Source organism: Dicentrarchus labrax, unplaced genomic scaffold, assembly GCF_905237075.1.
Source record: "Dicentrarchus labrax unplaced genomic scaffold, dlabrax2021, whole genome shotgun sequence".
Lineage (NCBI taxonomy): Eukaryota > Metazoa > Chordata > Actinopteri > Moronidae > Dicentrarchus > Dicentrarchus labrax.
Window position 1 is genome coordinate 12,903,882 of NW_026136701.1, and position 22,583 is coordinate 12,926,464.

General features: G+C 42.2%; 1 protein-coding gene across 3 annotated transcripts in view; it reads right to left on the bottom strand.

The window, feature by feature from the left end:
- The window catches only part of LOC127365242 (ephrin type-B receptor 1-B), a 148,630-nt gene that overhangs the window by 54,038 nt on the left and 72,009 nt on the right, over positions 1–22,583 (bottom strand). For all 3 annotated transcript variants that reach the window (XM_051403155.1, XM_051403146.1, XM_051403138.1), the window contains exon 4: positions 7,132–7,287. In XM_051403155.1, the coding sequence (XP_051259115.1) occupies positions 7,132–7,287 (156 nt within the window). The remainder of the gene's footprint in view (positions 1–7,131; positions 7,288–22,583) is intronic.

Genomic DNA, 22,583 nt, shown 5'->3' on the forward strand with positions numbered 1-22,583 from the left:
ATAAAACTATTGTTTTGCTTGAGTGGTGGCTTAATATTAGGGTTCAGAAAAGTGGCTAGTTCAGCCTCCCGCAATTGGAGCACAATTCTTTAAGAGTTAAAATCTGCACAAATGGCAGTATAAAATTTTGCTTAGCTGAGACTCTGTGTCCCTCCGGCTGCTCAGAGGCTCTTTTCAGACACTGCAGATAAAGCAGAAGCTTTCCAAAGCCCTTAGTCAATGCTGCTTAGGTTAAGTGAGGCTGCCCTGTAGAGCTGATCTGGTACCAATTCATCCTCCATAAAGCCTGACCTTTATCATTAAAAGAGAAGTTTAACTGACCCACTATTAGATCCATGACTACTGTGAAACTGAAAATCTACTCAATTCTAGAGACCCTTTGAAGAAATACACAACTCTCTAACATGCTGTATGTCTGTTCCTCTTCTCCGATCTTTTTACCAATTAAAAAAATAAGACAACAAGGGGGATACACAAAGATTTTTAGATATATTATTATACAGCACTTTCCCATTTCTGTGGGCATAGGGCAGATAGTTACTTCAGTCAACACAGACACAATTAATCATTGTTGCTGCAAAGCCATGTGGGATAGCCCTGGGGAGCTGGGACAAAGCGACAGAACACACAAGGGTGAGGGAACGGCACTGTTACTGCTGCGACCTCAGCTCAGCGGCTCAACAACAGAGAGGTCAGTGACAGGAAGGGCGTGACCTCCCTAGTGTGATTATTATGGTCTGGCTAAAAGAAAAGCTAGTGCTCCAGATACATGGTCAAATGGCACTTAATTTGATCTTTGGATGCTACCTGATGTTTTTTTATGTGGAGAGGAAACAAGGCAAAAAAGAGTGTGTGCTGGTAGGAACTGGCCATATGAGGGAATTGGCAGCACACTTTAGCTTCTCCCCTTGGGGACTGCACAGTAGGCACTTCATATGTTACTCACACCGCTTGTATCCAGTGTATCATCCATCACATACATGCACTCGCCCCAAACTCGCATCGCAGGGAAAAGCAATGCACATCTGCTCATGTGGAAAATGCATGTGACACAAACACACATGCCTGAACTATCTGCAACTGTGTACTTAAGTCTGCACTGTCTGTATCAATGTATTCATACAACAGTGGAAGGAATACATATTTCCTGGTTGAGGTGTGAACTAGGCGTCCCACTCCTTCGTCCCAGTTACAACCAAGCTCTACATATGCAGGGAGGGCAGAAGAAATGAGAAGTGACTGCCACTTAACCAATGATTTGCAGACTATTACTGCAGCCTAAGGCTGTTTTAATTTGCCATAGAATTTAATTTGTTGAGAATGTTACTTACAGGTTCTTAGCTGGCATTCATTTAGCTATGCCAGTCAGATTTGTTTGTGCTCACATAGATGTTGCTTTCACTAGAATTATAGGAGTTAAACATCATCTACAAGCACCTCATGTGCTCTTGTGACATATACTGTATCACAGCACAGTAAGGGCTCTATTTTAATGGTGCAATCACAACAATCGGTGCAAAGAGTCAGGTCATTTGCACAAGGACAATGAGGACGAATCAATGCACATGTGTTATTTTTATTCAGTATGGGCAATTGCATTATGCACAAAAGGGTTTGGTGAAGGGGAATGTAAATAGCACTCTTGCAGTGATGAACCATATCACCTCAACCGGTCATATTATCTGTTTCATACCCTTTAAACAGCTGTGGCAATCATAGGGGGACATGAAAATACTGACAAACCAAATGGACAGAATAGTGCAGACCAGCTACTGCAAGTAGGAAATCAATGTAGTTATCTAGACAGCACAGAACAGTAAGGCACAAATACATAGAAACGCAAACAGGGAGCCAGATGTTGTGCCTTTTTAAGTTTAATTTGTGGAGATGGTAAAAGCCTGGTCATAATGCACATTGAAGACAATAAACAGCATTAGTATTTTGTGCAGTTACTAAAGGCAAACAATTTAGACTAATAACAACATTTTATAAAGTTTGCTGGCTGCTTTTGGTCTGATTTGCTCATGTGATTAATAAGGTTGTACTCAATTAGATTCGCTTGTGTTTGCATGCAGTGCCATTGCTCCCAAAACTGTGAGTCAAGGAATAGTCTTTGTACGCTGTTTACATGGTTACATAAACTGACAATACCCCATGCTAATCCTTTTTACATGACTATCTAGAGAGAGTTCGGGATATTTTTCTAAGAACTTAACATGTTTCTTGAGACACTCTCTCACATTGAACTAAAATATAGCTGTAATAATCCTGCTGTTACTCATCATATTGTAATAAAAAATGCACTTTAAACCTAATGATCTGCAAACATGAATTACTCATTGTGTGTCTAATTTATGAATACCATAGGTCTGGTTTGAATGAAATACAATTTTTTTTAGAGAATACCAACATAGTCTAACAGCAAATTGGGAAATGTGTCTTGAAAATACTGCTTTGCCTAAATGTCACCTGCTTTGAATGGTTTCTGAGTCCCTGTTTTTCTTTTGCCTCTCAACTCAAGTGTAACATTTTGATTATATGTGGCCTCTGTTTTGTTTATGTATGATACAATAGTATATGTATAACCAGGACTGACAAAGTTAATGTCTTAGTAATAAACTACAAGTATTGTGGAAAACCCCAGTACCAGCGAGGCTATGAATTTATGACGTCTCGTTTTCCACTCTCTGAAAGCTAACATTAGCTCAACCAAGTAACACTGACCCAAACTGTTACAATAGTCTTTTCATGCAGAAGCACATAACACCCATCTTGTACCACAGCTTAGCTGTATGGGGTATGAAAATACTAATCAAATGGACAAAGGTAATTTCAAGGTCAGGAAAATACCAATATGTAGTAGCAGTGCATATACTAGTCTTTTCACTAGCAAAAGCAAAAGCAAAATGAGCTAATGGTTTGGCTTCAAGTATGTATGGGCAAATGTGACTGTTTGCCATGTTCTGTATGTGAAATTGTAATGTGCTACCCTGTACTGCATCTTTAACTCACCTGGACAAGTAAAAATGGAATTCAGTAATATCATGAAGTGGATTATCTTCAGAGTTATGATAAATTGTACAATGCTCCTCCCTATGTCTTCCACGCACATACAGTACATGTATGAAAAGGTACTCAGAGGGACTGTCTGACTCGTGGCTAGTCACAGTGAGTAGGATTTAAGGTGCCACAGCCTAGTTTTCTCCCTCAGCTGCTAATATAAAGAGTGCCCCAGTGCCCAAAATAAACACTTCTGCACATTGTTTACTCATCCACCCTTTGAATGGTCGGAGGCTGACGCTTCTCTTCTTTCAAACTGTTTGTTTTTATGATGTGAAACAGGCCTTGAGGGACCAACAGAAGGTCCCTGTGTGGAGATACTGATCACAGCCAGAGGAGTTGGGAGAAAGAAAGAAGGGTTGTGTGGGTTGGTGAGACATGAAATAAAACATGTTATAAGGACCAATACTGTCTGCTGAGAGACTGAGGGAGCCGTAGATAGACTGTGTGATACTGTGTATGTCAGCATACAATGCAGCTTGGGGAGATTTGGGTACATAATGACTTATCTGAGGGGACACAATATGGCTATGCAGAAGCTTTTCTTTAACTGAGTAAAGGATCATCTACGCACCCACATTACTCTCTACAGCAACCAAATGTTGAATTACCTTGACATCCATAAAGCAGTAGATGTGAAACAGAGACTGGTATAATTTTAACCTGTGCGTGCATATTGCACATCAGTCTGGAGTATTATTTCCTCCTATTCAGTACAAGGATTAGAGTAGGCCAGACCATTACCTTGACTTGGCTTCATTTACTACTGCATTACTGAGAGAGGAAACTGGCCAGCTGACTGCTGTGGGAAGCACCCTCAACTGACTCTAGAATTGACAATAGAGTTGATGTGGTAAAAAAAAAAAAAAAAAACGTGGAGAAAAGAACAGAATATTTATGCACTTTGATGGCTCACTCCTCTTTCTCTTTGAAAACAGAACAAGGAGAGAAGAGAGACGGTGAATAGTAGAGCAAAGAAGAAAGAAAAATCTAAATGGGATGATGAGGAGAATGGAAAATCAGATAAGCCTGTCCTTTCAGTCAGGAATTTTGATGGGTTTTGTTTGTGTTATGAGGCGCAGACAGTGTTTGACAGGGCTCAAGGAGATTTTCAGGGGACAGGCCACAGATGTGAGTATTGAGTGGGAGCCACAGGATTCAGGGCCAATGTGGTACAGATCAGGAATGTAGAAACCCATCAGAACCATCCTATTTTCCTTCTCTAACCCTATATTTATGTTCATCCAATTACATTCCAAAGATTTTCCGTGAATTGGTTGGTGGCTGGCAGTGGTGGTTTCCAAGATGTAAACATGCATATACAGCATGTTTTTGCCATAACATCGTATTGAGTCTCACTGGGACTCTCTCATATCCTGTGTTACTGGGCTATGTGTAGAACCTCCCCAGACAGGTCTTTTAATCCATAATTTCTTCTAAATTCAGACCAAACCCTCAAATATACAGATTCCACTCTTAGTTTGTCACATCCCTCCCACTGTGGTAATGGATTTTTTTTTCTATCTATCTTTGTCACTAGTCCTTCCCTCCCATCATTCCCTTCCCTTCTTCGCTATTCTTCACACCAGGATGCTCAATCATTGCATCCTTTCTCCCCTATGGACCAATCAGCGCTGGTTTCACCGTCTGACTCCCCTCAGTTACCACTCAGCTTGTCATTCCCCTCCTCTGACTCACACAATGAGAGAAACCTACTGGCCCAGCGTGCTGAAGCTGGCTGACCTCCCCCCACCACACCATTCTCACATGAACACATTAATTCTTTTTCACACATACACACACCCACGGGGAGGTATGTGTACGTCAGACTGGGGCCTCGAGCCTGAAAAAGGGACCAAGAGGGGATGCCGCACAATGCAAACCCCTGTCCCTAAGAGTACTCTGCTGGAAAGCCAAGCTGAGAGGAGTGGGCTTCACACTGCGAGACAGAACACTTGGTGTTCCTCCCCTTAGGCAAGGCTGGAGTCAGCACAAGACAGAAGATTGGGATAAAGGAGGGGCAGGAGGTGGAGGGGTAGTTTGAAGTGCATCCCAGGCTTGGCATATCCCTAAGGGAAAAAGAGGAGGGCGTATAGAGTGGAGCCCCCCGCTGACAGAGCCGAGCGCTGGACAATCCATCGGCAAGCTAATCAGACTGATCTGGAGCACACAGGGACCCGCGCCTGTGACGCCGGCAAGTAATGCTAAAGCTACAGCTTCTGCTGCTACAGATTGGCCTGATTTAAGCTACTCTAGCAGTGCTCTTATCAGGACCCGAAGTATTAAAGAGATTCTTACTGGGATGATCTTACTGGCCCCCCCTACTGAGATCTAGGGCACCCTGAGCATCAAGCTCTGCTGCCACTGTATGGTTCTACCTTCAGAGAAGGCTTTGAATATGCGAATATGCTGTTGCAAAAGTTAACACATACTGAGGAGGAATTGAAGTTGGTTTAAGATGTTAATGTTAAAAGGAGTGGTTGAAAACATAATTCTCAGTAGGAGATTTTAAATGCATGCATGGGTAATAAAAGCATATTTCAAAGAATCGGGATACATTCTCTTGTAATTACTATTTCACTTCATAGTGCACTATAATTGTGATTGTAGTAGTGGGCAATTTTTCCTTTCCTTTCCTTTTAACTTATGAACATGTAACTGGGTACCTAGGGTGTGTTATCATCAAAAAAACAAAATTATTCTTGCCTAAATGTTAAGATACTTAGACAATTGAAGTTGTACTGAGCATGACAGAAAATGTGAAGCGGAGGAAAAAAGAACAAAAGTGACAGAGAAGATAAGACCAGAAAGGAAGTGGTGTGATTGAAAGCAGAACAAAAATTAACACAGGCTGCATGTGGAAACTGAACAAGGGGGATCTGTTCAAGAAGCTCCACTGGGGAGCTGTTGTGGAGATTGCTTGGGGAAAAGTCAAGGCCTCAAGGTAGAGGCAGATGCAATACTTGATGGAGCGTTCACTAATTCACCAGAGAGCTATGTAGTATATCATGGGAGGGCGGAGAAAGCTCAAGGTGAAAGTGGGGTGTCATCCGTTGAGAACATCCAAAGCCTAAAGGTGTGGATGGCTACACTTGGGAAGCGTTCAAACAGTTAGACAGACAGCAATGCTGCATTGGGGTACCTCTGTAGCTTTAAGACACTTAATTCAAAGTTATAAAAAGGGAAAAAATTGCAAAAGAAGCACATTCAATACACGTTTTAGCTGTGAAGGCTACACTATGCAGCTGCTAACCGATTAGGAAAGGAGTGTGGTCCTGAGCCCATTGCTAAGGCCAATTAACCAGGTCTATGTGAATAAATCAGCACTAAATGAATACATAACCACACCAATAATGCTTCAACGTCTGCTGTTGTGAGGAGAACAAACCATTAAGACACTCCCTAGTGGCAGCGAAGGAGGAGAGGTAAACAAACTTTTTGGGGTCTAACAGTGCTCTCCTTCTGTGTAACCGTGTGTCAGCAGGGACGGCAGGGAGGCTTAGCATATTGCTTTAACATCATATTAAGATAACTCTGATGCTGTGAGAGGCCTTATTGGATCTCCAGCGGATAACGGTAGGACAGTGTCGAAGCTTCGCAGCATCTGCCTGAGTAATTAGGACTGCAGGGGATGATAGCAGACAGAAAGACAGAACAACAGCAAGAAAGAGAGACAGAGAGAGGGAGATAACTAAGAGGAAGCACATTGGCGCAGTGATGGAGACGTCAATGATGGAAACCCTGCAATGTGATTATTATGACCAGACTGAGAAGACAACTCGGGCTCTGGATACATGCTCATTTAAATGCTACTACATGTGCTGGTTTGATGACAGTAAGAAAGAGACACAGAAGGAATGAGATAGAAAAAAGAAATCTCTACACTGTCGTTATGAAAATATAGTGGCTCTTATGCATGGCCAGTGTATAAAGTATTGATGTCCCATACAGATTTATAATAAAATGGATAATGCATACATAGATATGCATATTACAGGTGCTTGTCATACAAGAATGTAAGTGTGTGACAGTGTTAGAGTGTGTATGTCATGTCATGTACAATATACTCACTGGTGCAAGGTTCATTCGGCTGATCAGCATCGCCACGGTAGTAGCCATTGCGGCACACACAGATGGTGGCAGCCTCAGCTGTGGAGCGGCTGTTAGGAGGACACTGTAGACACAGACCTGGACCCTGGGTCGACTTGAAAGTACCCGGAGGGCACGCTGCAAGATCAGAAAAACAATGTCAGACAATGAATGGATAAAAATAAATAAATCCACAAGCAAATGCATGACCTAGGCATCTGGGTCCGAGTTCCTACGTACTACAAATAGTCCCACAAATAACCCTAATAACACCACTATTTTTCATTTTCACAATATTGTTCTTGTGTGGATTAAAATAATGATATATAATTAGCTAATTAGTGAGCTTTAGAGGTTCTGGGGAGGGTTGATTTGTTACCTTTGGACAGAGCTAGGCTAGCTCGACATGAGAATGGTATTAATCTTCTCATCTAGGTGCTGTTGGACAATTGCTGAGCGTCTTTGACAAATTAATGGTAGTGTTTGTATTGTGGCGGTAACTATTGGCATTTGTTGGCCATTTTCAGCACATATTCTGCCATTTCAGCATGTTAAATCAACAGCTGAGGAAGTCTTAAAGTGTCTGACAGCAAAGTAGCAATTTTACTGGGATCGCCGTTATTTTTCACCTCTACTGTTTCTTTTCTCCTTCCACAAGCAAAAGACCAAGCTGACAACACCGGTGTAAAGTAAAGAAATGAAAAGCAAAGAAAAACTTCTACAGTGCCAGTTGCAACATTAGGAATACAGCCTGCCGACTATATCTTCTCCCTGAGGCAGAGAACATACAGGCCTGTCAGTCGTTAGCTGGCAATCCGCTGTAGCAATTGCAGTGCGTTCAAGTATAAATTTTACAAATTTAACAGAAGACATGTGGCAACGTGAGGCAACGTCATTGGTGGTTTGTGGAGGTTGGCTTGACGTGTTTGAGTCCTAAATTCTAAAGGCCGTGGTGGAGGACAAAGATTATTGTGGCTGATATCACTGCGCCTAAGTCCAGGCAATAACCTAATCCATTTACCTTCATATCCCAAAAGAATACAAGGCTGTGGAGTTTCTGCGCTGTGTGGAAGGATTTACTGACTATAATAACCATGATAAATGTCTAATATTTTAGCAGGCTTACGGATGGGGGAGGAAACTGTGGTGCCGCTGCACTCCAGAGGGGGAGGGGTTATAAATTTAATGGGACAAGCATCTTACAGTTTCTCCAGCTGCGTCTATTTGCCTGAGTAAAAGATTGTAAAGGCTTGACTGCGGCTGAAAAATATGATGTAGTTATATTCCTTTTTTCACAGAAACTGTCATAGCAGTATTCGGGCAGTATGTAAAAGGGGAAAAGAAAGAATGTACAGCCAAGATATATATCAAGAACGAAATGTTTCATGCAAGGTCTGCGCTAAATTACAAGACTTTATCAGGTAAACAAAATGATGAGCCATTGGTTAAGTGTTTCAGATAAAAGCAAACGAAATTGTTTCAATCAATACTGAATTTGCTTACCACATAATGGTTCTATTGTATCTGACTAAGAGCCCACTATTCCAATATTTATGAAGAGCTTGGTAAATGGAGAGTTATTTAAAGCAATAATGACCAAGGAGTTGGTCACATTACTCCTTACTGCTGGGTCAAACAGTGGAGAACATAGCACAGTAGCTAAAGTGTGTGAGAAAACCCTTTAGACCTTTGTGTCAACAGGCTTTTAAGATTTAATTAAAACATTTTATGCTTCATTAAAAATTCACTGAGAGGCTGGGTTTGGAAGCTAGAGTCTACTTTATTTCACTGTAAAAAGGGCAGGTTCCTGTTTTTAAGAGTCTTCCATTCATACCATTCAGCCTGCCTCTCTGATGGGAGGATAGAGAGATAAAGAAAGAAAGCAGGTGAAGGAGAAAGAGGAGGCATCATGAACACACACAACTCAAGCTGCTCTTCCATCTCTTTTGGAGGAGGCTGACAGACTCACCAGAGGCTAACTGACTGACCTCATGTCTGGTCACACAACACTGTCCACACACAGCCAGACCATCACACAATCTCTCTCTCACACACACACACACACACACACACACACACACACACACACAACCAGACTACAACAACCACAAACAGCTTATAAAACAACCCTAGGAGCTGTAAGGCAGATTGCAGCTGCAATGCACAAGGACATCGCCGTGAGCAAAACACATTGCCATGCTGTGGATGCTCCAGAGTTGTCTTGAAACTAAAGATGCATGTATGGAGGAATATAAAGAGTTGTATAGGGTTTGCAAGAGTACAGTAAAGGTAAAGAAGTTTCTATAGGGGAGTGTGGGCTTCTACTTCAGCGTGTGGGAGTGGAGGTTTGCCACCTCTCTTGACTTGTAATACACGGATGTCATGTGTGAGAATATCAACCTCCCTCCAATACAAGAACATTGAGACTTTTAAAAACCCTCCCTGGCCATATGGGGAAGCACAAACCAGCTGCAGAGCCATTTTATAAAGCAATAACTTCCAAAGATATCAGAGATTACAAGATGATAAAACACGGATCAAAAATTCATTTTCAGCAGGAGAGGAGGAGAGAACTTATGTGTCATCATCTTTGCCGTATAAAATTCATACATCAGGGTGAGCAAAGAACCACATGCATGCACATGGCCATCTCACACACACACACACACACACACACACACACACACACACACACACACACACACACGCACACGCACACACACGCGCAAGCTTCAAATCTATTGCCCTGACTCTTATGAAAAGGGATCACAATAAGTTGTTCAGTGTGTGTTTAATGGGGTGTGAGCAGAATATGTGCGTCAGGTTCTGCCCTCGGGTTGTGTGTTTACAGACAGACAGTAGCTAGCATGGACACTCATAAATGGGCAAAAGCTAAGAGAGGAGCAGGGGAGGCTGTGCTGAATCAGCCATCTGCAATAGCTGTGCAGCAAAAGTGCCTCGAGGCAAACTTGTGAGCCCAAGAATGTATATATACACACACTCCTAAACTCATGTACACACTCACTCAAATAAACACACACACCCTAAGAAACACTCCCGTATTGGCATCAATGCTATCCTTACCTCCAGAATACATTTCCTGAACTGATTTACAGAGCAACACATGTAACCACTGCTGACCCCATTAAATGAAATGGTGCAGCCATATTTTCCGCCACTTGACTAGCATATGTTCTAGAGAACCTGAGATAATTTAATACCTCTCCTTTGACAACTGAAGATGCTGCAATCAGCATTACAGGAGGGGAGATAAGTGACAGCCAGGCAAAAACAAACAGGCAGCAACACTTCACACCCAGCACGGGATGAATGTCCGTCTAGATTTTAACTCCTACCATGGAGCTGAGGCTCTTTCTCTAATTGACACATAATATGTGCATGAATCCTAGCATTAAACTCATTAATTAGCTGCTCACTGATCTGCCTCAGAGAGTGAGAGGGAGGAAGAAACCAATATGGGTGAAGACAGAGAAAGAGAGAATGAGAAAGTGATTTGAACAATGTTAGCAAACCCTCAGAGGTCTCGTTCTAAGGGCGGGTAGCAGTGGGCTGCATAGCGTTATGCTTCATGAATTTTGGAGCTGAGCCCAAAGTCTTTTCTCCTGATTTGTGAATATTTATATTAGAGGAGGCCAGGAGTTCCTGTCCTGCAGAAAGAAAAAGCACATAGACCCATCACTCATCAAATGTGTTGGTTTTCGGGGGACAGGAGGGGATAGAACATTAGATCAACAAGCAATTAGTCTCCCCAGTGGGAGAATAACCCACAACTGAACTGACTGCATGCAAAAACTAAACATTCTTCCCTTTCAAGAGGTCTCTACAGGATTCTCTCTGCATTGTTCTCCCATTCTCTCCTTCTCACTTCTTCTCTGCCCTCACATCTTTTTTGTCTGTCCCACCGGTAATGAATTGCTCTTTCCCTTCTCCCACCTTTCTTCCCCTTGTTGCTTTCTTGCCTTGATTGACAGGTTTGAATCCTTGTTAAGGTTGGCTGTCTTTCTCTCTTTCTCCCCTTCTGTCTCCAGCTCACTCTGCAGTGGGTTGACAGAGGTATGGCAGCTGTGGATCACTGCTTGCGACTCATCACAGTCTAACTGTGATGACCTCATGTCACAGCAAGCCTGACCGGGAGAGACAAGATGATGATCTCTTCACTGTCAGTCATCTTCCCAGCAGGTACTCTCCCTCTTTACTGATAATGACAACAATCTTAATCTGGATTTAGCTCAAAGACAAGCATGTAGACCAACTTTGTATACACATACATTTCCAAATCCCAAGTTAATTTGGAGAAAACTTTGATCTTGTTTCTGCTCAACAGTGATGTATTGACTGGCCAGGACAAGTGCCACATGAGGAGATTAGCAATATGAGGTAGTCTCTGTGAGCAAGCTTTAACAATGGCTGATGTGCAGAGTGGGGAGTTAGTGCTCAGAGGTTATAGACAAAGAAATGTGTTTGTTGAGTGTATGATATAGTGCACACTGCAGGCAATTCATCATACATGGAAGCACACTGGCACAGTGTCACATATGGTGCAAGAGTTTAGAACGTGCAGTTGCAGGATGTATATAGTCCATCAAAATCTTAGGTAATTGGAGACATGGAATTTATGGAGGCAGTGTAGTAAGAATTACACTAGCTTGTTATGCCAGCATCACCAGGTGTGTGTGAGATAAAATGGAAATGTACAGTTATGGGTTGCAGGAAGCCGATGCAAAGGATTAGATGGGTTTTGGAAATGGCTTGCCTATACTCAAACCCAATCAAAGTTATAGTACACTAAGTTCTCCCCTGGCTTTTACTTTGGCATCAAGTATGTATGAGCTTTCAACCACCAGAAATGGCTTGGCAGCAAGTTGTTGAAAAATACAGTCAAACGTATGCAGCATTTGATGTGGATAGGTAGAATTTCTCCAGCACTCCAATATTAACCGCTAGCACCAAAGTTAAGCACATTTAAGTTATGACTCATGTGAAGACATTTTCTTTTTATAAAACATTTGCCTTGAGAAAGCCACATATTTTTCCCCAAAATATATACGCAGTCTTCTGGAATTAAAAAACTTCAAATATACATTCAAAATCAGTTTCAGCTTAAAAATACTCACTCTGCTTGTCTGAGGTTTTGTGCAGATCGGGTGTGTGACCCACGGAAGGGCACAAGTTGTGAGTTAGCCTCAATGACCCATAAATACAACTCTTGGCCCCCAAGTCCACCCTTAACCCTGGCCCTCATCCATCACATGAGATGGATCACAGTCTTAACAGGCTTTGGAGTCATGCATACACCCCCAGACTCACAAACACTCATACAGACAGGCTTATGATCGGGTCAAGACCCCAGTTGACCCTTATTTCACTATTTTGTTGCTCAGTCACTCAGAAAGACAGCTCTCTCCCACTCAAACCACAAGGGGCTGCTTACATGCTAAGTGCACGCATGTATATTTTTGCTTATGTGATAAATGAGAGAAAATCCGTCGAGTGGTGTAACAAAAGTGTTTGCTTGACAGAGGGGACACAGAACGTGGCAGGACAGCCAACATCTTAAAACAAAAAGGCAATCAGTGCAGCAGCCTATTGGTATTCAGTCTTACTCTTCTGTCATTGTTCATTTTCCAGCCACAATCCACGTAATGAGCTGCTTTTCCAACCCAGGTGTTCCATTTCTCCACAAGGTCATTGAAAAACACAATACAATTATTTGAGACAGAGCATGGCTCGAAACAAAGCCTTGTCAGAATCATCAGAAAATGCCCGCAGGATATTAAAAGTCGGGGTAAACTGCCTTTTAGGGTTATGATTTATTCATTCACAGAAACTGATTCAAGAACAATTTTGCATATTTCTCATAAACTGCCAACACATGTCAACAGGGACTCGGTCCAAGATCTGGGATGAAAATGTATGCGACTTCTCACAATTGCGGTCATTTCTTCTCCACTTGAAGGCAACCACGGTTCACAGTGGTGACATCACTTGGCGAGTCTGGTCAACGTAAGTCTCCACTACTCCCTGTCATCACCTTCTAATCTCGCAGAAAGAGAGAATGTGAGGCGGGATAAAAGAGGGCCCGAGAGCTTTTCTCAGGAATAAAGGGATAGGTTGAAAGAGTGCAGTGCTTGGAGCATACCTCTTCTGCTTTTGTTAAGAGCTGCGGTGCTGAAGAGTTCCTCCCACAGAACACTCCCCCCGATCATTAATCATCTGTCCATTCTGGCCCTGTCAGAGCCTCTCTTCCAAGCTGAAACACGCACCTACACCCACACCCACACCCACACCCACCCACATATACAAAAACTCACACACATACAACACCTCTAAACTTTCTGCTGCCTTAGTCCTCTTCACCAAACACCACTCATCTTGACGTACCTGTCCTCTCAACTAGCTAATACAGCAATGTCTGACGCTGCAGAAACCCCAGTGAACAATACTTAAACCCCCTTGAGAAAGCTGATATATCCTCCAATTAGGCTACCTTTGAAACTCCACACAGTGCTATACTGCTGTGTAGTCTTCAGAAGAGAAAGGCATTACAGAACACATAAGAAGGAGAAAAGGGAGAAGAAATGAAAAAAATTGTTTCCTCTGATCAATTTCTGACACCCATTAATGTGCTAATATTTGGCAAATAATAGCAGATCGGCACCGTACACTTCCATTTGAGTATGTTTGTAGAATGAATATCATGTCTGATTAGATTCAATAGAGGGCAGTGCAGCAGTGGAATAGCTAGAATATGAGTGTCCAGCTAGAGAAAAATAAATAGGCTTGTGTGTGATATCTCCAAAATAATCTGTTTGCTTCACATAAGGATGTGAAATCCAACAGTCTGACTGCTAATGCTAATGAACAGAGCAGGTGTCTGCTAGACAATGAATGTAGGAAGACACATTCTGTTAAAATTAAGATGTGTGTGTGTGCGCGCATGTGTGAGTGTGTGTGAGCCTTAACAAACCAGCGCACAATTTAGCAGACAGCCCACGCCCCTGGGCAGGCTGTTACCATGGTAACCTCACAGCCAGTATTTTTTTGGCCCACACTTTCCCTTTGAACAGCCGGCCAATGACAGACCAGCCGACTGGGAAATCTGGCTTACTGAAAGCGCATGCATGAGTTGTGTGTCTGCATGTCCATGTAAGTCTGTGTATGGACGTGCGTGCATTATATGAGCATGATACAGATCAGGAGAGCTATATAATCTCTAGCTCCACACAGACTCGTCATAACTGAGTGTTGCGTTGGCAGTTGGCTGCTCTGTATCGCGCATGGCACATTGGCTCAGGTCAATTTTTATTTCCAGGAAGATGCAGCTATGTGCCAAGGCACTGAGCGTATCTTTTAGATAGAGGAGTGGTCAGAGAGGAGCAGGGGAAAGAGATAGAGAAGATGAGGAGGCATTGGTATTCCAGGAAACTCCACTGTGCCAATCCATCCCTGGCTGGCAAGGTAGTAGAGAAAACCGCCCTCCGAAACATATCGCTGCTCAGCAGGCAGTAACATGTGCTTGCACTACAATCTACACTGTAATCAGAACCTAACAGGGGACTGACCAGGCTCATTGCCCACTGCCAACTAACAGAGACAAAAAGGGGGAGAGGCAAGACCGAGAGAGATGGAGAGTTACTTGATGAGGGGTGAAATCAGTCAAGGGAAGTCATGTGAGCAAGGAGCATTTTATTGTCAGTGTTTGATTGCAGTATGATTGCAATACTGATTTGATCAATCTAACTCCACTCAGATTGCAAACTCAAATCACAAAAGCCTCATACATTACCAATCTAGACACATTAATGTGATGGCTTAAGTATATTCACAAACTTTACTGTCAAATTAAATCCCTGTTTGTCAACACTTTCACAGAACATGGCTCTTCAGCTATCTGGAGTTTACAATCAGGGATCCGTTGTTGTGTCCTGTGCCGAATTGTCTGTGGATCATGACTTGCAAAGAAGGATGATCAGAATGAGGCAATAAAATCAGCAGTTACAGGCCCCGTCAATTACCTTGCGATTCTGTCGCACGGTGAATAAAGTATATGTTCCAAGATAAATAGCTTTCTCTTTCTTACCACTCCAAGTTGTGAGAGACCATTAGCTTCCTCTGTCTCAGCACTTGTCTCTTTTAAAAAGGATCTAGCTCATTAACTTCATGGCTAGATCAATTAATCTATAGCAGTTAGCCAAAGATGCCCACTCTTGCTCTTTTTGCTCCTTTGCTGTTATACTGCTCAACACTGTCTATTACATTTACGGCTAAACCTTTTTTTCACCGCTCATAGTTCTGTCATGAGCAGAGCTCCACCTGATGAGAAACTGTAGATTGTAAACGATAAATCATTATGCTGGGAACGAATTCGGAAAACAGAGAACTTCCTCATACAGCAATGTACCTTTGCCTTCTGTGCAGAATTAGAAACAGGGAAAAAATACAGAAACACAGAGAAGTGAACAAATCAAGTTGGACTTTTATCAGCCAATCCAATCATTTGGCAACAGAGGGACCCTTTACCCGTGTAGCTTTGCCTGATGCATAATGCATATGCTCTGGTGCCAAATTAGATTTTTAGTTTTTGTTATTTCTTCACACAGTGTGTAATTGAAAATGAAAGTGGACATGAACAAAGATTCAGGCGGCAGCGTCAGAGCTATGAGTTTACAGCCATAGATGTACCTGGTAGTGATACAGCACTGCAAGATGAACAGCACACATGGTTTAGAGCAGCCACAATAATGTGTGGCAGTCATTACAGAAAACAACAAAGGAAAAGGATAGATGGTTCAGGTAAGTGTTGGGAAAAGACATCTCTTCATGTAAATTAGATTTTTGCTATTTATGATCAAAGAGAACAAAGAGTCAGCTTCCTGATAGGCTTTGTTGTTGTTTTTATATAATTTAATTTCTTTATTGTTTTATTTGATATTAAAAAACCTTGTTCCACTAATAATATAAACAAAGCGCTGGTATATATTGATATAATTAATTAGCTGCGAGTAGCAGTTGACTACGAAACAAATGATATATCTTGCTGTTAATGAATGTAAAGAAAATTATCAACATCAGTTAACCGTAATTGTAGATGCATTTTGCATTTGTATGTACAATATCTCTGTAGAGCTCAGGCTTACAGCAAAGTCGCTCAGCGTTAAAGCAATGTGCCTGTGATATTGATTGAATGTAAAATGCACTTTTCATGCAACAATGTAATAGGAGTCACTCTCTGGTGTGGTAATAGAGTAACAATGATTTTGACAGTTTCACTCCCTTAGTCAGTAAGATCTGTCCCGTTAATTGATTTGTTTACTAAATGCTTGTTTTGATCCTATGAACTGTAATTAAGGGAGAAAAACATTTCATTCATTCATCTTGTATGTATATGTTTAAAATGTGTCCTTAAATGTATATTTGTCCCAGTTGTCCTATTTTGCATTCCGAAAGCAGTGAAGTCTAAACAGTGATTGCTGCACAGTACCTGCTGGTATCTACAAATCTGTCAACATTATATCACCCAAACAATGAGTCAGGTGAGTTGGTATGAAGCCTGTGTGTTTATGCTGCAGCAAGACTGCAGTAAGATTGTGTTTTAGAATACATGGGAAGATAAGACTCTAAGCAGAAGCTAACATTACTTGAACTACATACATATTACATAAATGGTGAAATCTTTTTTCATAAGAAAATACCACAAACTGTTATAGCAGTTTGCTTTATTGCAATTAATTATCATAAGCCCAGTAATCTATTTATTCATGAAAGCAAAGGGCCTTAAAACAGCTGTGAGAGCTATGACGTTTGAATATTCCCCCACCCAACACCTAATTATTAAAATCAAGTTGAAACTGTTATATACATATCTTTATACCACTTCAATTATTTTAACTAGATGAAATGATAATGTCAAGCACAGAGCACTTGAAAAAGAGTTTAAAAACTAAAAATGTCAAGAGAATTTAAACAAGATTTCTTTATTTTATTTAAATGTAAACATTTACATTTTGATTAAACAAAAGAGATGAAAAAGAAAAATGTGAGGCTAAAACACTGGTAACTACGCAATCTAGCAATCTCTATTATCTAGCTGAAAAGCCCTTATCTCAAAAACATATAATTCCTTACCAGCCCATTTAAAGTTAAAGTGCTTTGAGAATTGTTCTAGCAAGGCTTAACAATAGCTTCAAATACCCATGTATCCTAAAATACCCAGCCCCTTGGCTCAGGGTTGAGGCCCTGCTAATGAGTGTAGAGGCCTGTGCAGGGGGATGAGTAATTATGCACATTTGAAGGTAGCAGAGGAGTAGAATGATAAAACAACTGGAAAACGAAGGTCCCTTCACTGTTTACCATTCCCTAATTTGATTCCTAATTGAGCGTACATAACACAATGTTTACACCAAAATATTCTGGCAACGACAAGCACCCATGGCAAAATCACACAGCTGAACACGGCCTGCTCGTCCCTCTGATGATCTCAGGGAGTGTAATCACAGGAGGCCATCTCCATCCCCAAAACCATTTCGACATAGTCGGAGTGCGGCGACATGTCTCCGACCTATAACCCACTAGTAAGCATCCTCACACTGTCATGCTGATGCTGACATTTTTACACGTGGCAAAGAGGCTGTCACAGACACAGTAGGAGGCCAGAGGTTAGCGGCAGAGTGGATTTGGAAGTGGATGACAAGAAAGGAAAGGGGAGGAAAAACACGAGTCTGGCTTTTTGAAATTCAATGGTGAGCTTAGAGCTGACTATTGGGCCGTAGACCGCATCACTGATGACAGGACAAGATAGGTGAGGTTGAATAACGGATGAAAGGATGGATGGCGTGAGTAACACAGTGATGGAGAGGTCATTAGGAGCAGCACTGCACCCTGGGATGGTGATGACATCAACTATCACAAAAACAGCTACAGCAATAATACAATTGTGCATTCACCAACCAGTGAGATGTTCCCCCAGCTGCACTAGCATATCCACTGTTCATCGCCCCTGCTGCTATTATGCCTAATGGGAAATAATGATAAAATGCTCTGCATCAAAAGAGAAGACACAAATTATGTGTGAAGCGTGGGAGAGGAAAAGTGACCGGGATCAGGGAAATAGAGTGTGAGAAAGGGAGACACAGAGAAGTGGGAAAGTGAGAGCAAAACAAAGTGAGAAAGCACTCAGGAGTGCATCTTGTCACTCAAATTGTTGGTGGCAGAGTCCCACAATATGTGCGTTGTGCAAAGCAGCCATTTCTCATTGCATACTAAGTGACGGCCAAGCTATTATTTCTAAAGCTGACAATAGGCAACAGGGAATAAAAAAGACTGGATAATAAATGCTGTTTAAAAGGACTAAGCAACTGCCCTGCCCAATGTAGTCAGCTCCATTCACAGTTCAGGATGGGTGTGCTTTCATACATACAAAAACGACTATTGTTGACATCAGGCCCAGGCATGACCAGTAAAACTCAATGGATGAATGACGTGCTTGGAAATATATTCTGCTAAAAAGACAAACGGATGTGTTCATCAAACATTCTGTTGCATAGCGTGAATGAGCAGAGGTTGATCCCGTTCCCTCGCATGCAATGCACCTGCAGCCATGAAATCCTCCAAAGGTATCCAGGCCCAGAGCACATCAATATTCATGTCATATTTACATCTGCATGACCTCTACACAACCTTATCAGAAAGCTGTATTCCCTTCCAAACAAACAGACGTGCACTATCACACAGACGCGGTGTGTGTGTGAACTGTAGCCCCAACCCCACCTGTCCAAATCTGGACAGCGCTGACCTTTATCAGGCAGCCTTAGTCAATACACACTGAGGTATGAAAGTGGCAAACATATGCCCATTGCGTGTTACTGCATGTGCGTTTGTGTGTGTGTGCCTAAAAGGGAGTGTGGGACACGTGGGACATCCTTCCGCCACTTGAACATCTTCACGCACTGTTGCATTGATGGAGACCGGAAGTCATTCCTTCAGATCAAGAGTGGAGATTAGACATCAGTAAAGAAAAAGGAACATCAGAAAAACTGAAAATAGGAAGTAGAAGGTGGAAGAAACATTTAGCATTAGTTCATACTGATGGTTTGTGGTAACTATGATCCTATAAATTATATAAATATCATATAAATGAGCACAAATAAATCTATATTACCAGCCAATACTGAGGACTAAAAAGGGGGCATGTACTGAACTGACAAACCCAATCTCATAAAACCGTAAGTAAGTAAGTATTTGTGTGCGTGTGTAGCTTGCTTTGAAGTGTGTATGACATCCTCATTAGGTCTTTGTGACATTGTGGATTTTATGAAAGACATCTGCACTTTGTCCAGCAGAGAATTACAGGGGAAATACAGCACAATCAACTGGGAAACTGGATTAGCTTTATAAATGGCAGAAAGGCATTAACATGCTGTATGTGACAACAAATGTGACAAAAGTACTTATCTCATAGTGGATAGGATTTCAGGTTCAGTTTCATACGTTTTAACTTTATTGCTTTAATGGCAACAATCCCATTTTCCCCTCAGACTTCTACTATTGCCATAGTAATACAAATGTAAGCATACAAAACAAAACAAGTGTAAGCTTGGACATTGGCATTACTATTCATTTAGCTATCTTAACCACACAAGTAAAGGTGCATACTATATACACACATACTGTACAGTTGCTATACAGACAGCAGTCTCAAGACAAATGTCGAATGCTGCATTTACTGATGCAATGCTACTGTATGCAATGACCCAGGGACATATATAGTTTTGCATGTTCCAATCACCACAACTGGAACAAATATACACACAGTGACATATATGCGCCACAACCCTATACATTCATAGCAGCAAATTGCACTAATGAATACACTCACAGATGTATGCACATGTCAGTGCATAACTGCATAAACAGGGTCAAATAAATATAATATGCAGTGACATCATATATGCACAAATACACACATCTATGCAAAGCATAGAAAAGAATAGTCAGACACATCTTTGTAGATGTCATATGTGTTCTCACATGTCAACAGTCATGCACACATTCTTGTTGTCATCAAGTATTCATATATTTTGCATGCAAATGTTATGCAGGGGCCCATCTAAACTCTGCATGCACCAACACATGGGGTCTACACACCTAGGCTGACACGTGGTTTGTAGGAAACCCTTGGGTGCACACAAACGCACAGGCCAACATAACAGACGCACATACACCTTCCAAAACACACCTTCCCTGGGTAGGACATATTGGATTAGGAGTGATTTTTTTTTCTTGGCTCCCTCTCAGAGGTGCTAGATTAAATGCCATTCCCACTTTACTACAGATGGCTCGAAAATAAATCATACTATCCATATACACACACGAAGAAATTTGCACACACACAGACACACACACACACACACACACACACACACACACACACACATAAATACAGAGAAACACTCACACAGGGAGATATATAACATGTTGGCACACCCAAACACTAAAGCACCTGTAAGGTCCAGCGCGTCTGCTCTTTGTATTTCAATCACTGAATCAATGGTTCTAAATTGATTGTAGCTGAGCAGGGGCCAGAGATGTTCCCCCTGGCTCGCTGCCCTGGCCCTCTATTGATTAGATCTGAGAGAGCCAATTGCTTTCACACTGGATTAAGGTGTTCCGGAGCAGTGAGCAGGGAGAGAGAAACAGAGGGAGAGAGAGATAGAGTCAGAGAGAAGGGGAGGGATGGAGAGAATAGCCTGAGCAGCTTGAGAGACACACCAACAGAGGACTAAGATCAGGCCAACAACATTACTAATTAGTTAACATCCCCTTTTTGTATGGAGAAGAACATGTACACACACTACTATATGGTGCATCATACACAAACACACACACACACACACACACACACACACAATGTGTAGAGACACACTGTAAGGGCTTACAGTTCTTTTGAGTTAGATGCACATGCCATAGATATGTAAACCAGTTTACACATAAAAACTCTTTCTATAACAATGATACAGACACATGCCTTGTGTGTATGTGTGTGCGTGGCACAGACACACACACCTCTACGCTGCAATCCTTCAGATCAGAAGGTACTAACGCAGATCAAGGGTGTAATCTCATTTGACCCTGGAGCTAAGTAGCCCAGGGCAACAGCATTACACTTCAAAGCTTCACTCTGAGTTTGTTACACATTCCAGCTCCAAAGTCTTAGGCACTGTAACCTAGAGGAATAAAACCAAACTTTACTATCAGCCGGCATCACAGAATCTGTTCTGACCTGGATCAAATGATAAATACACTGCGAGAGGTGGATGAATCTTGTTTTTTTTTTGATAACTCTTCTGCTATTCTCCTATATCTGTCTTCCAAGTCTGCATTCATCTTCCTCTTCAGCACATTCATATTCCACTGGGGGCAGTGTTAAGCAGGACATCCACGCAACACCCCATCACTCTTCCTCTCCATACAACAATTAGCCACTCCTGCTAGGGGGTTCTGTATGGAAGAATGGGAAGGGAGGGACAGGGCTAAGGGGGCCCCAGCTTGAGCCAAAGGCAAGCCCTTTTGTCTGGCCGAGGTCCCCTTCTCAAATAATTTCCACAATGGGGAAGCTTCCAATCCAGATTAAGTGCTTATGAAAATGAAGAACTGTGTGCTCTGAGATGGGCCGGCACAGGCGATGAGGACTAAGGTCACGAGAGCCAGAAAAAAGGCCCCTCACTCCAAGTGCTCGCAGAGGCCTTTCTCAGGCAGCAGCAACCCTATTCATAAGGCATTAGGAGTGTAAAAGCCTCACATTGACTGCGCGAGTCAGGCAAGCTCAGTATACATTTGGTTAATACCTCTATTGTAGCACTCCCTCTATGACTGCTCTCCTAGCAGAACACGAGAGAAGGAGGACTGTGGTAGAGAGGGATATAAAGAGGCAGAAAAGATGAGATAGAGAGAGGAAACAAGGGGGGGAGGAAACGGGATTTGCGGGCCCATTCATGGCGTGATGGGTGTGAAGCACACCCAGACACGCCTGGACGCACTGCGCACATTCGCGTATGTGCACGTACACATGCACACACAATAATATCCTTCTAAAAAGGCAGCTGGGAGTCCTGTTCGTGGGAGTATGACATGACACTTGGCTGACACCATAAACTTGGCGAGAGTTAAGAAACTCAACAGACCTGCAAAGCCAAAACACATAATGATAGGCCAACCACGGTAGCCAGTAATATAAAGGTCAGTTTATAGGGAAGTAAGAGAGAAAGATAGGTAGGGGGAACAAGAGAGAGGGAGAGAGAGGCAGAGATATTGTGAAATTGACTGAGTGTATGAGCATGTGTGCCTTTGTGTCCCTATCACTCTGTGTTTGGTTCATTCCCCAAAGGGTCTTATTATGCTTCGCACTGGCTCCAACA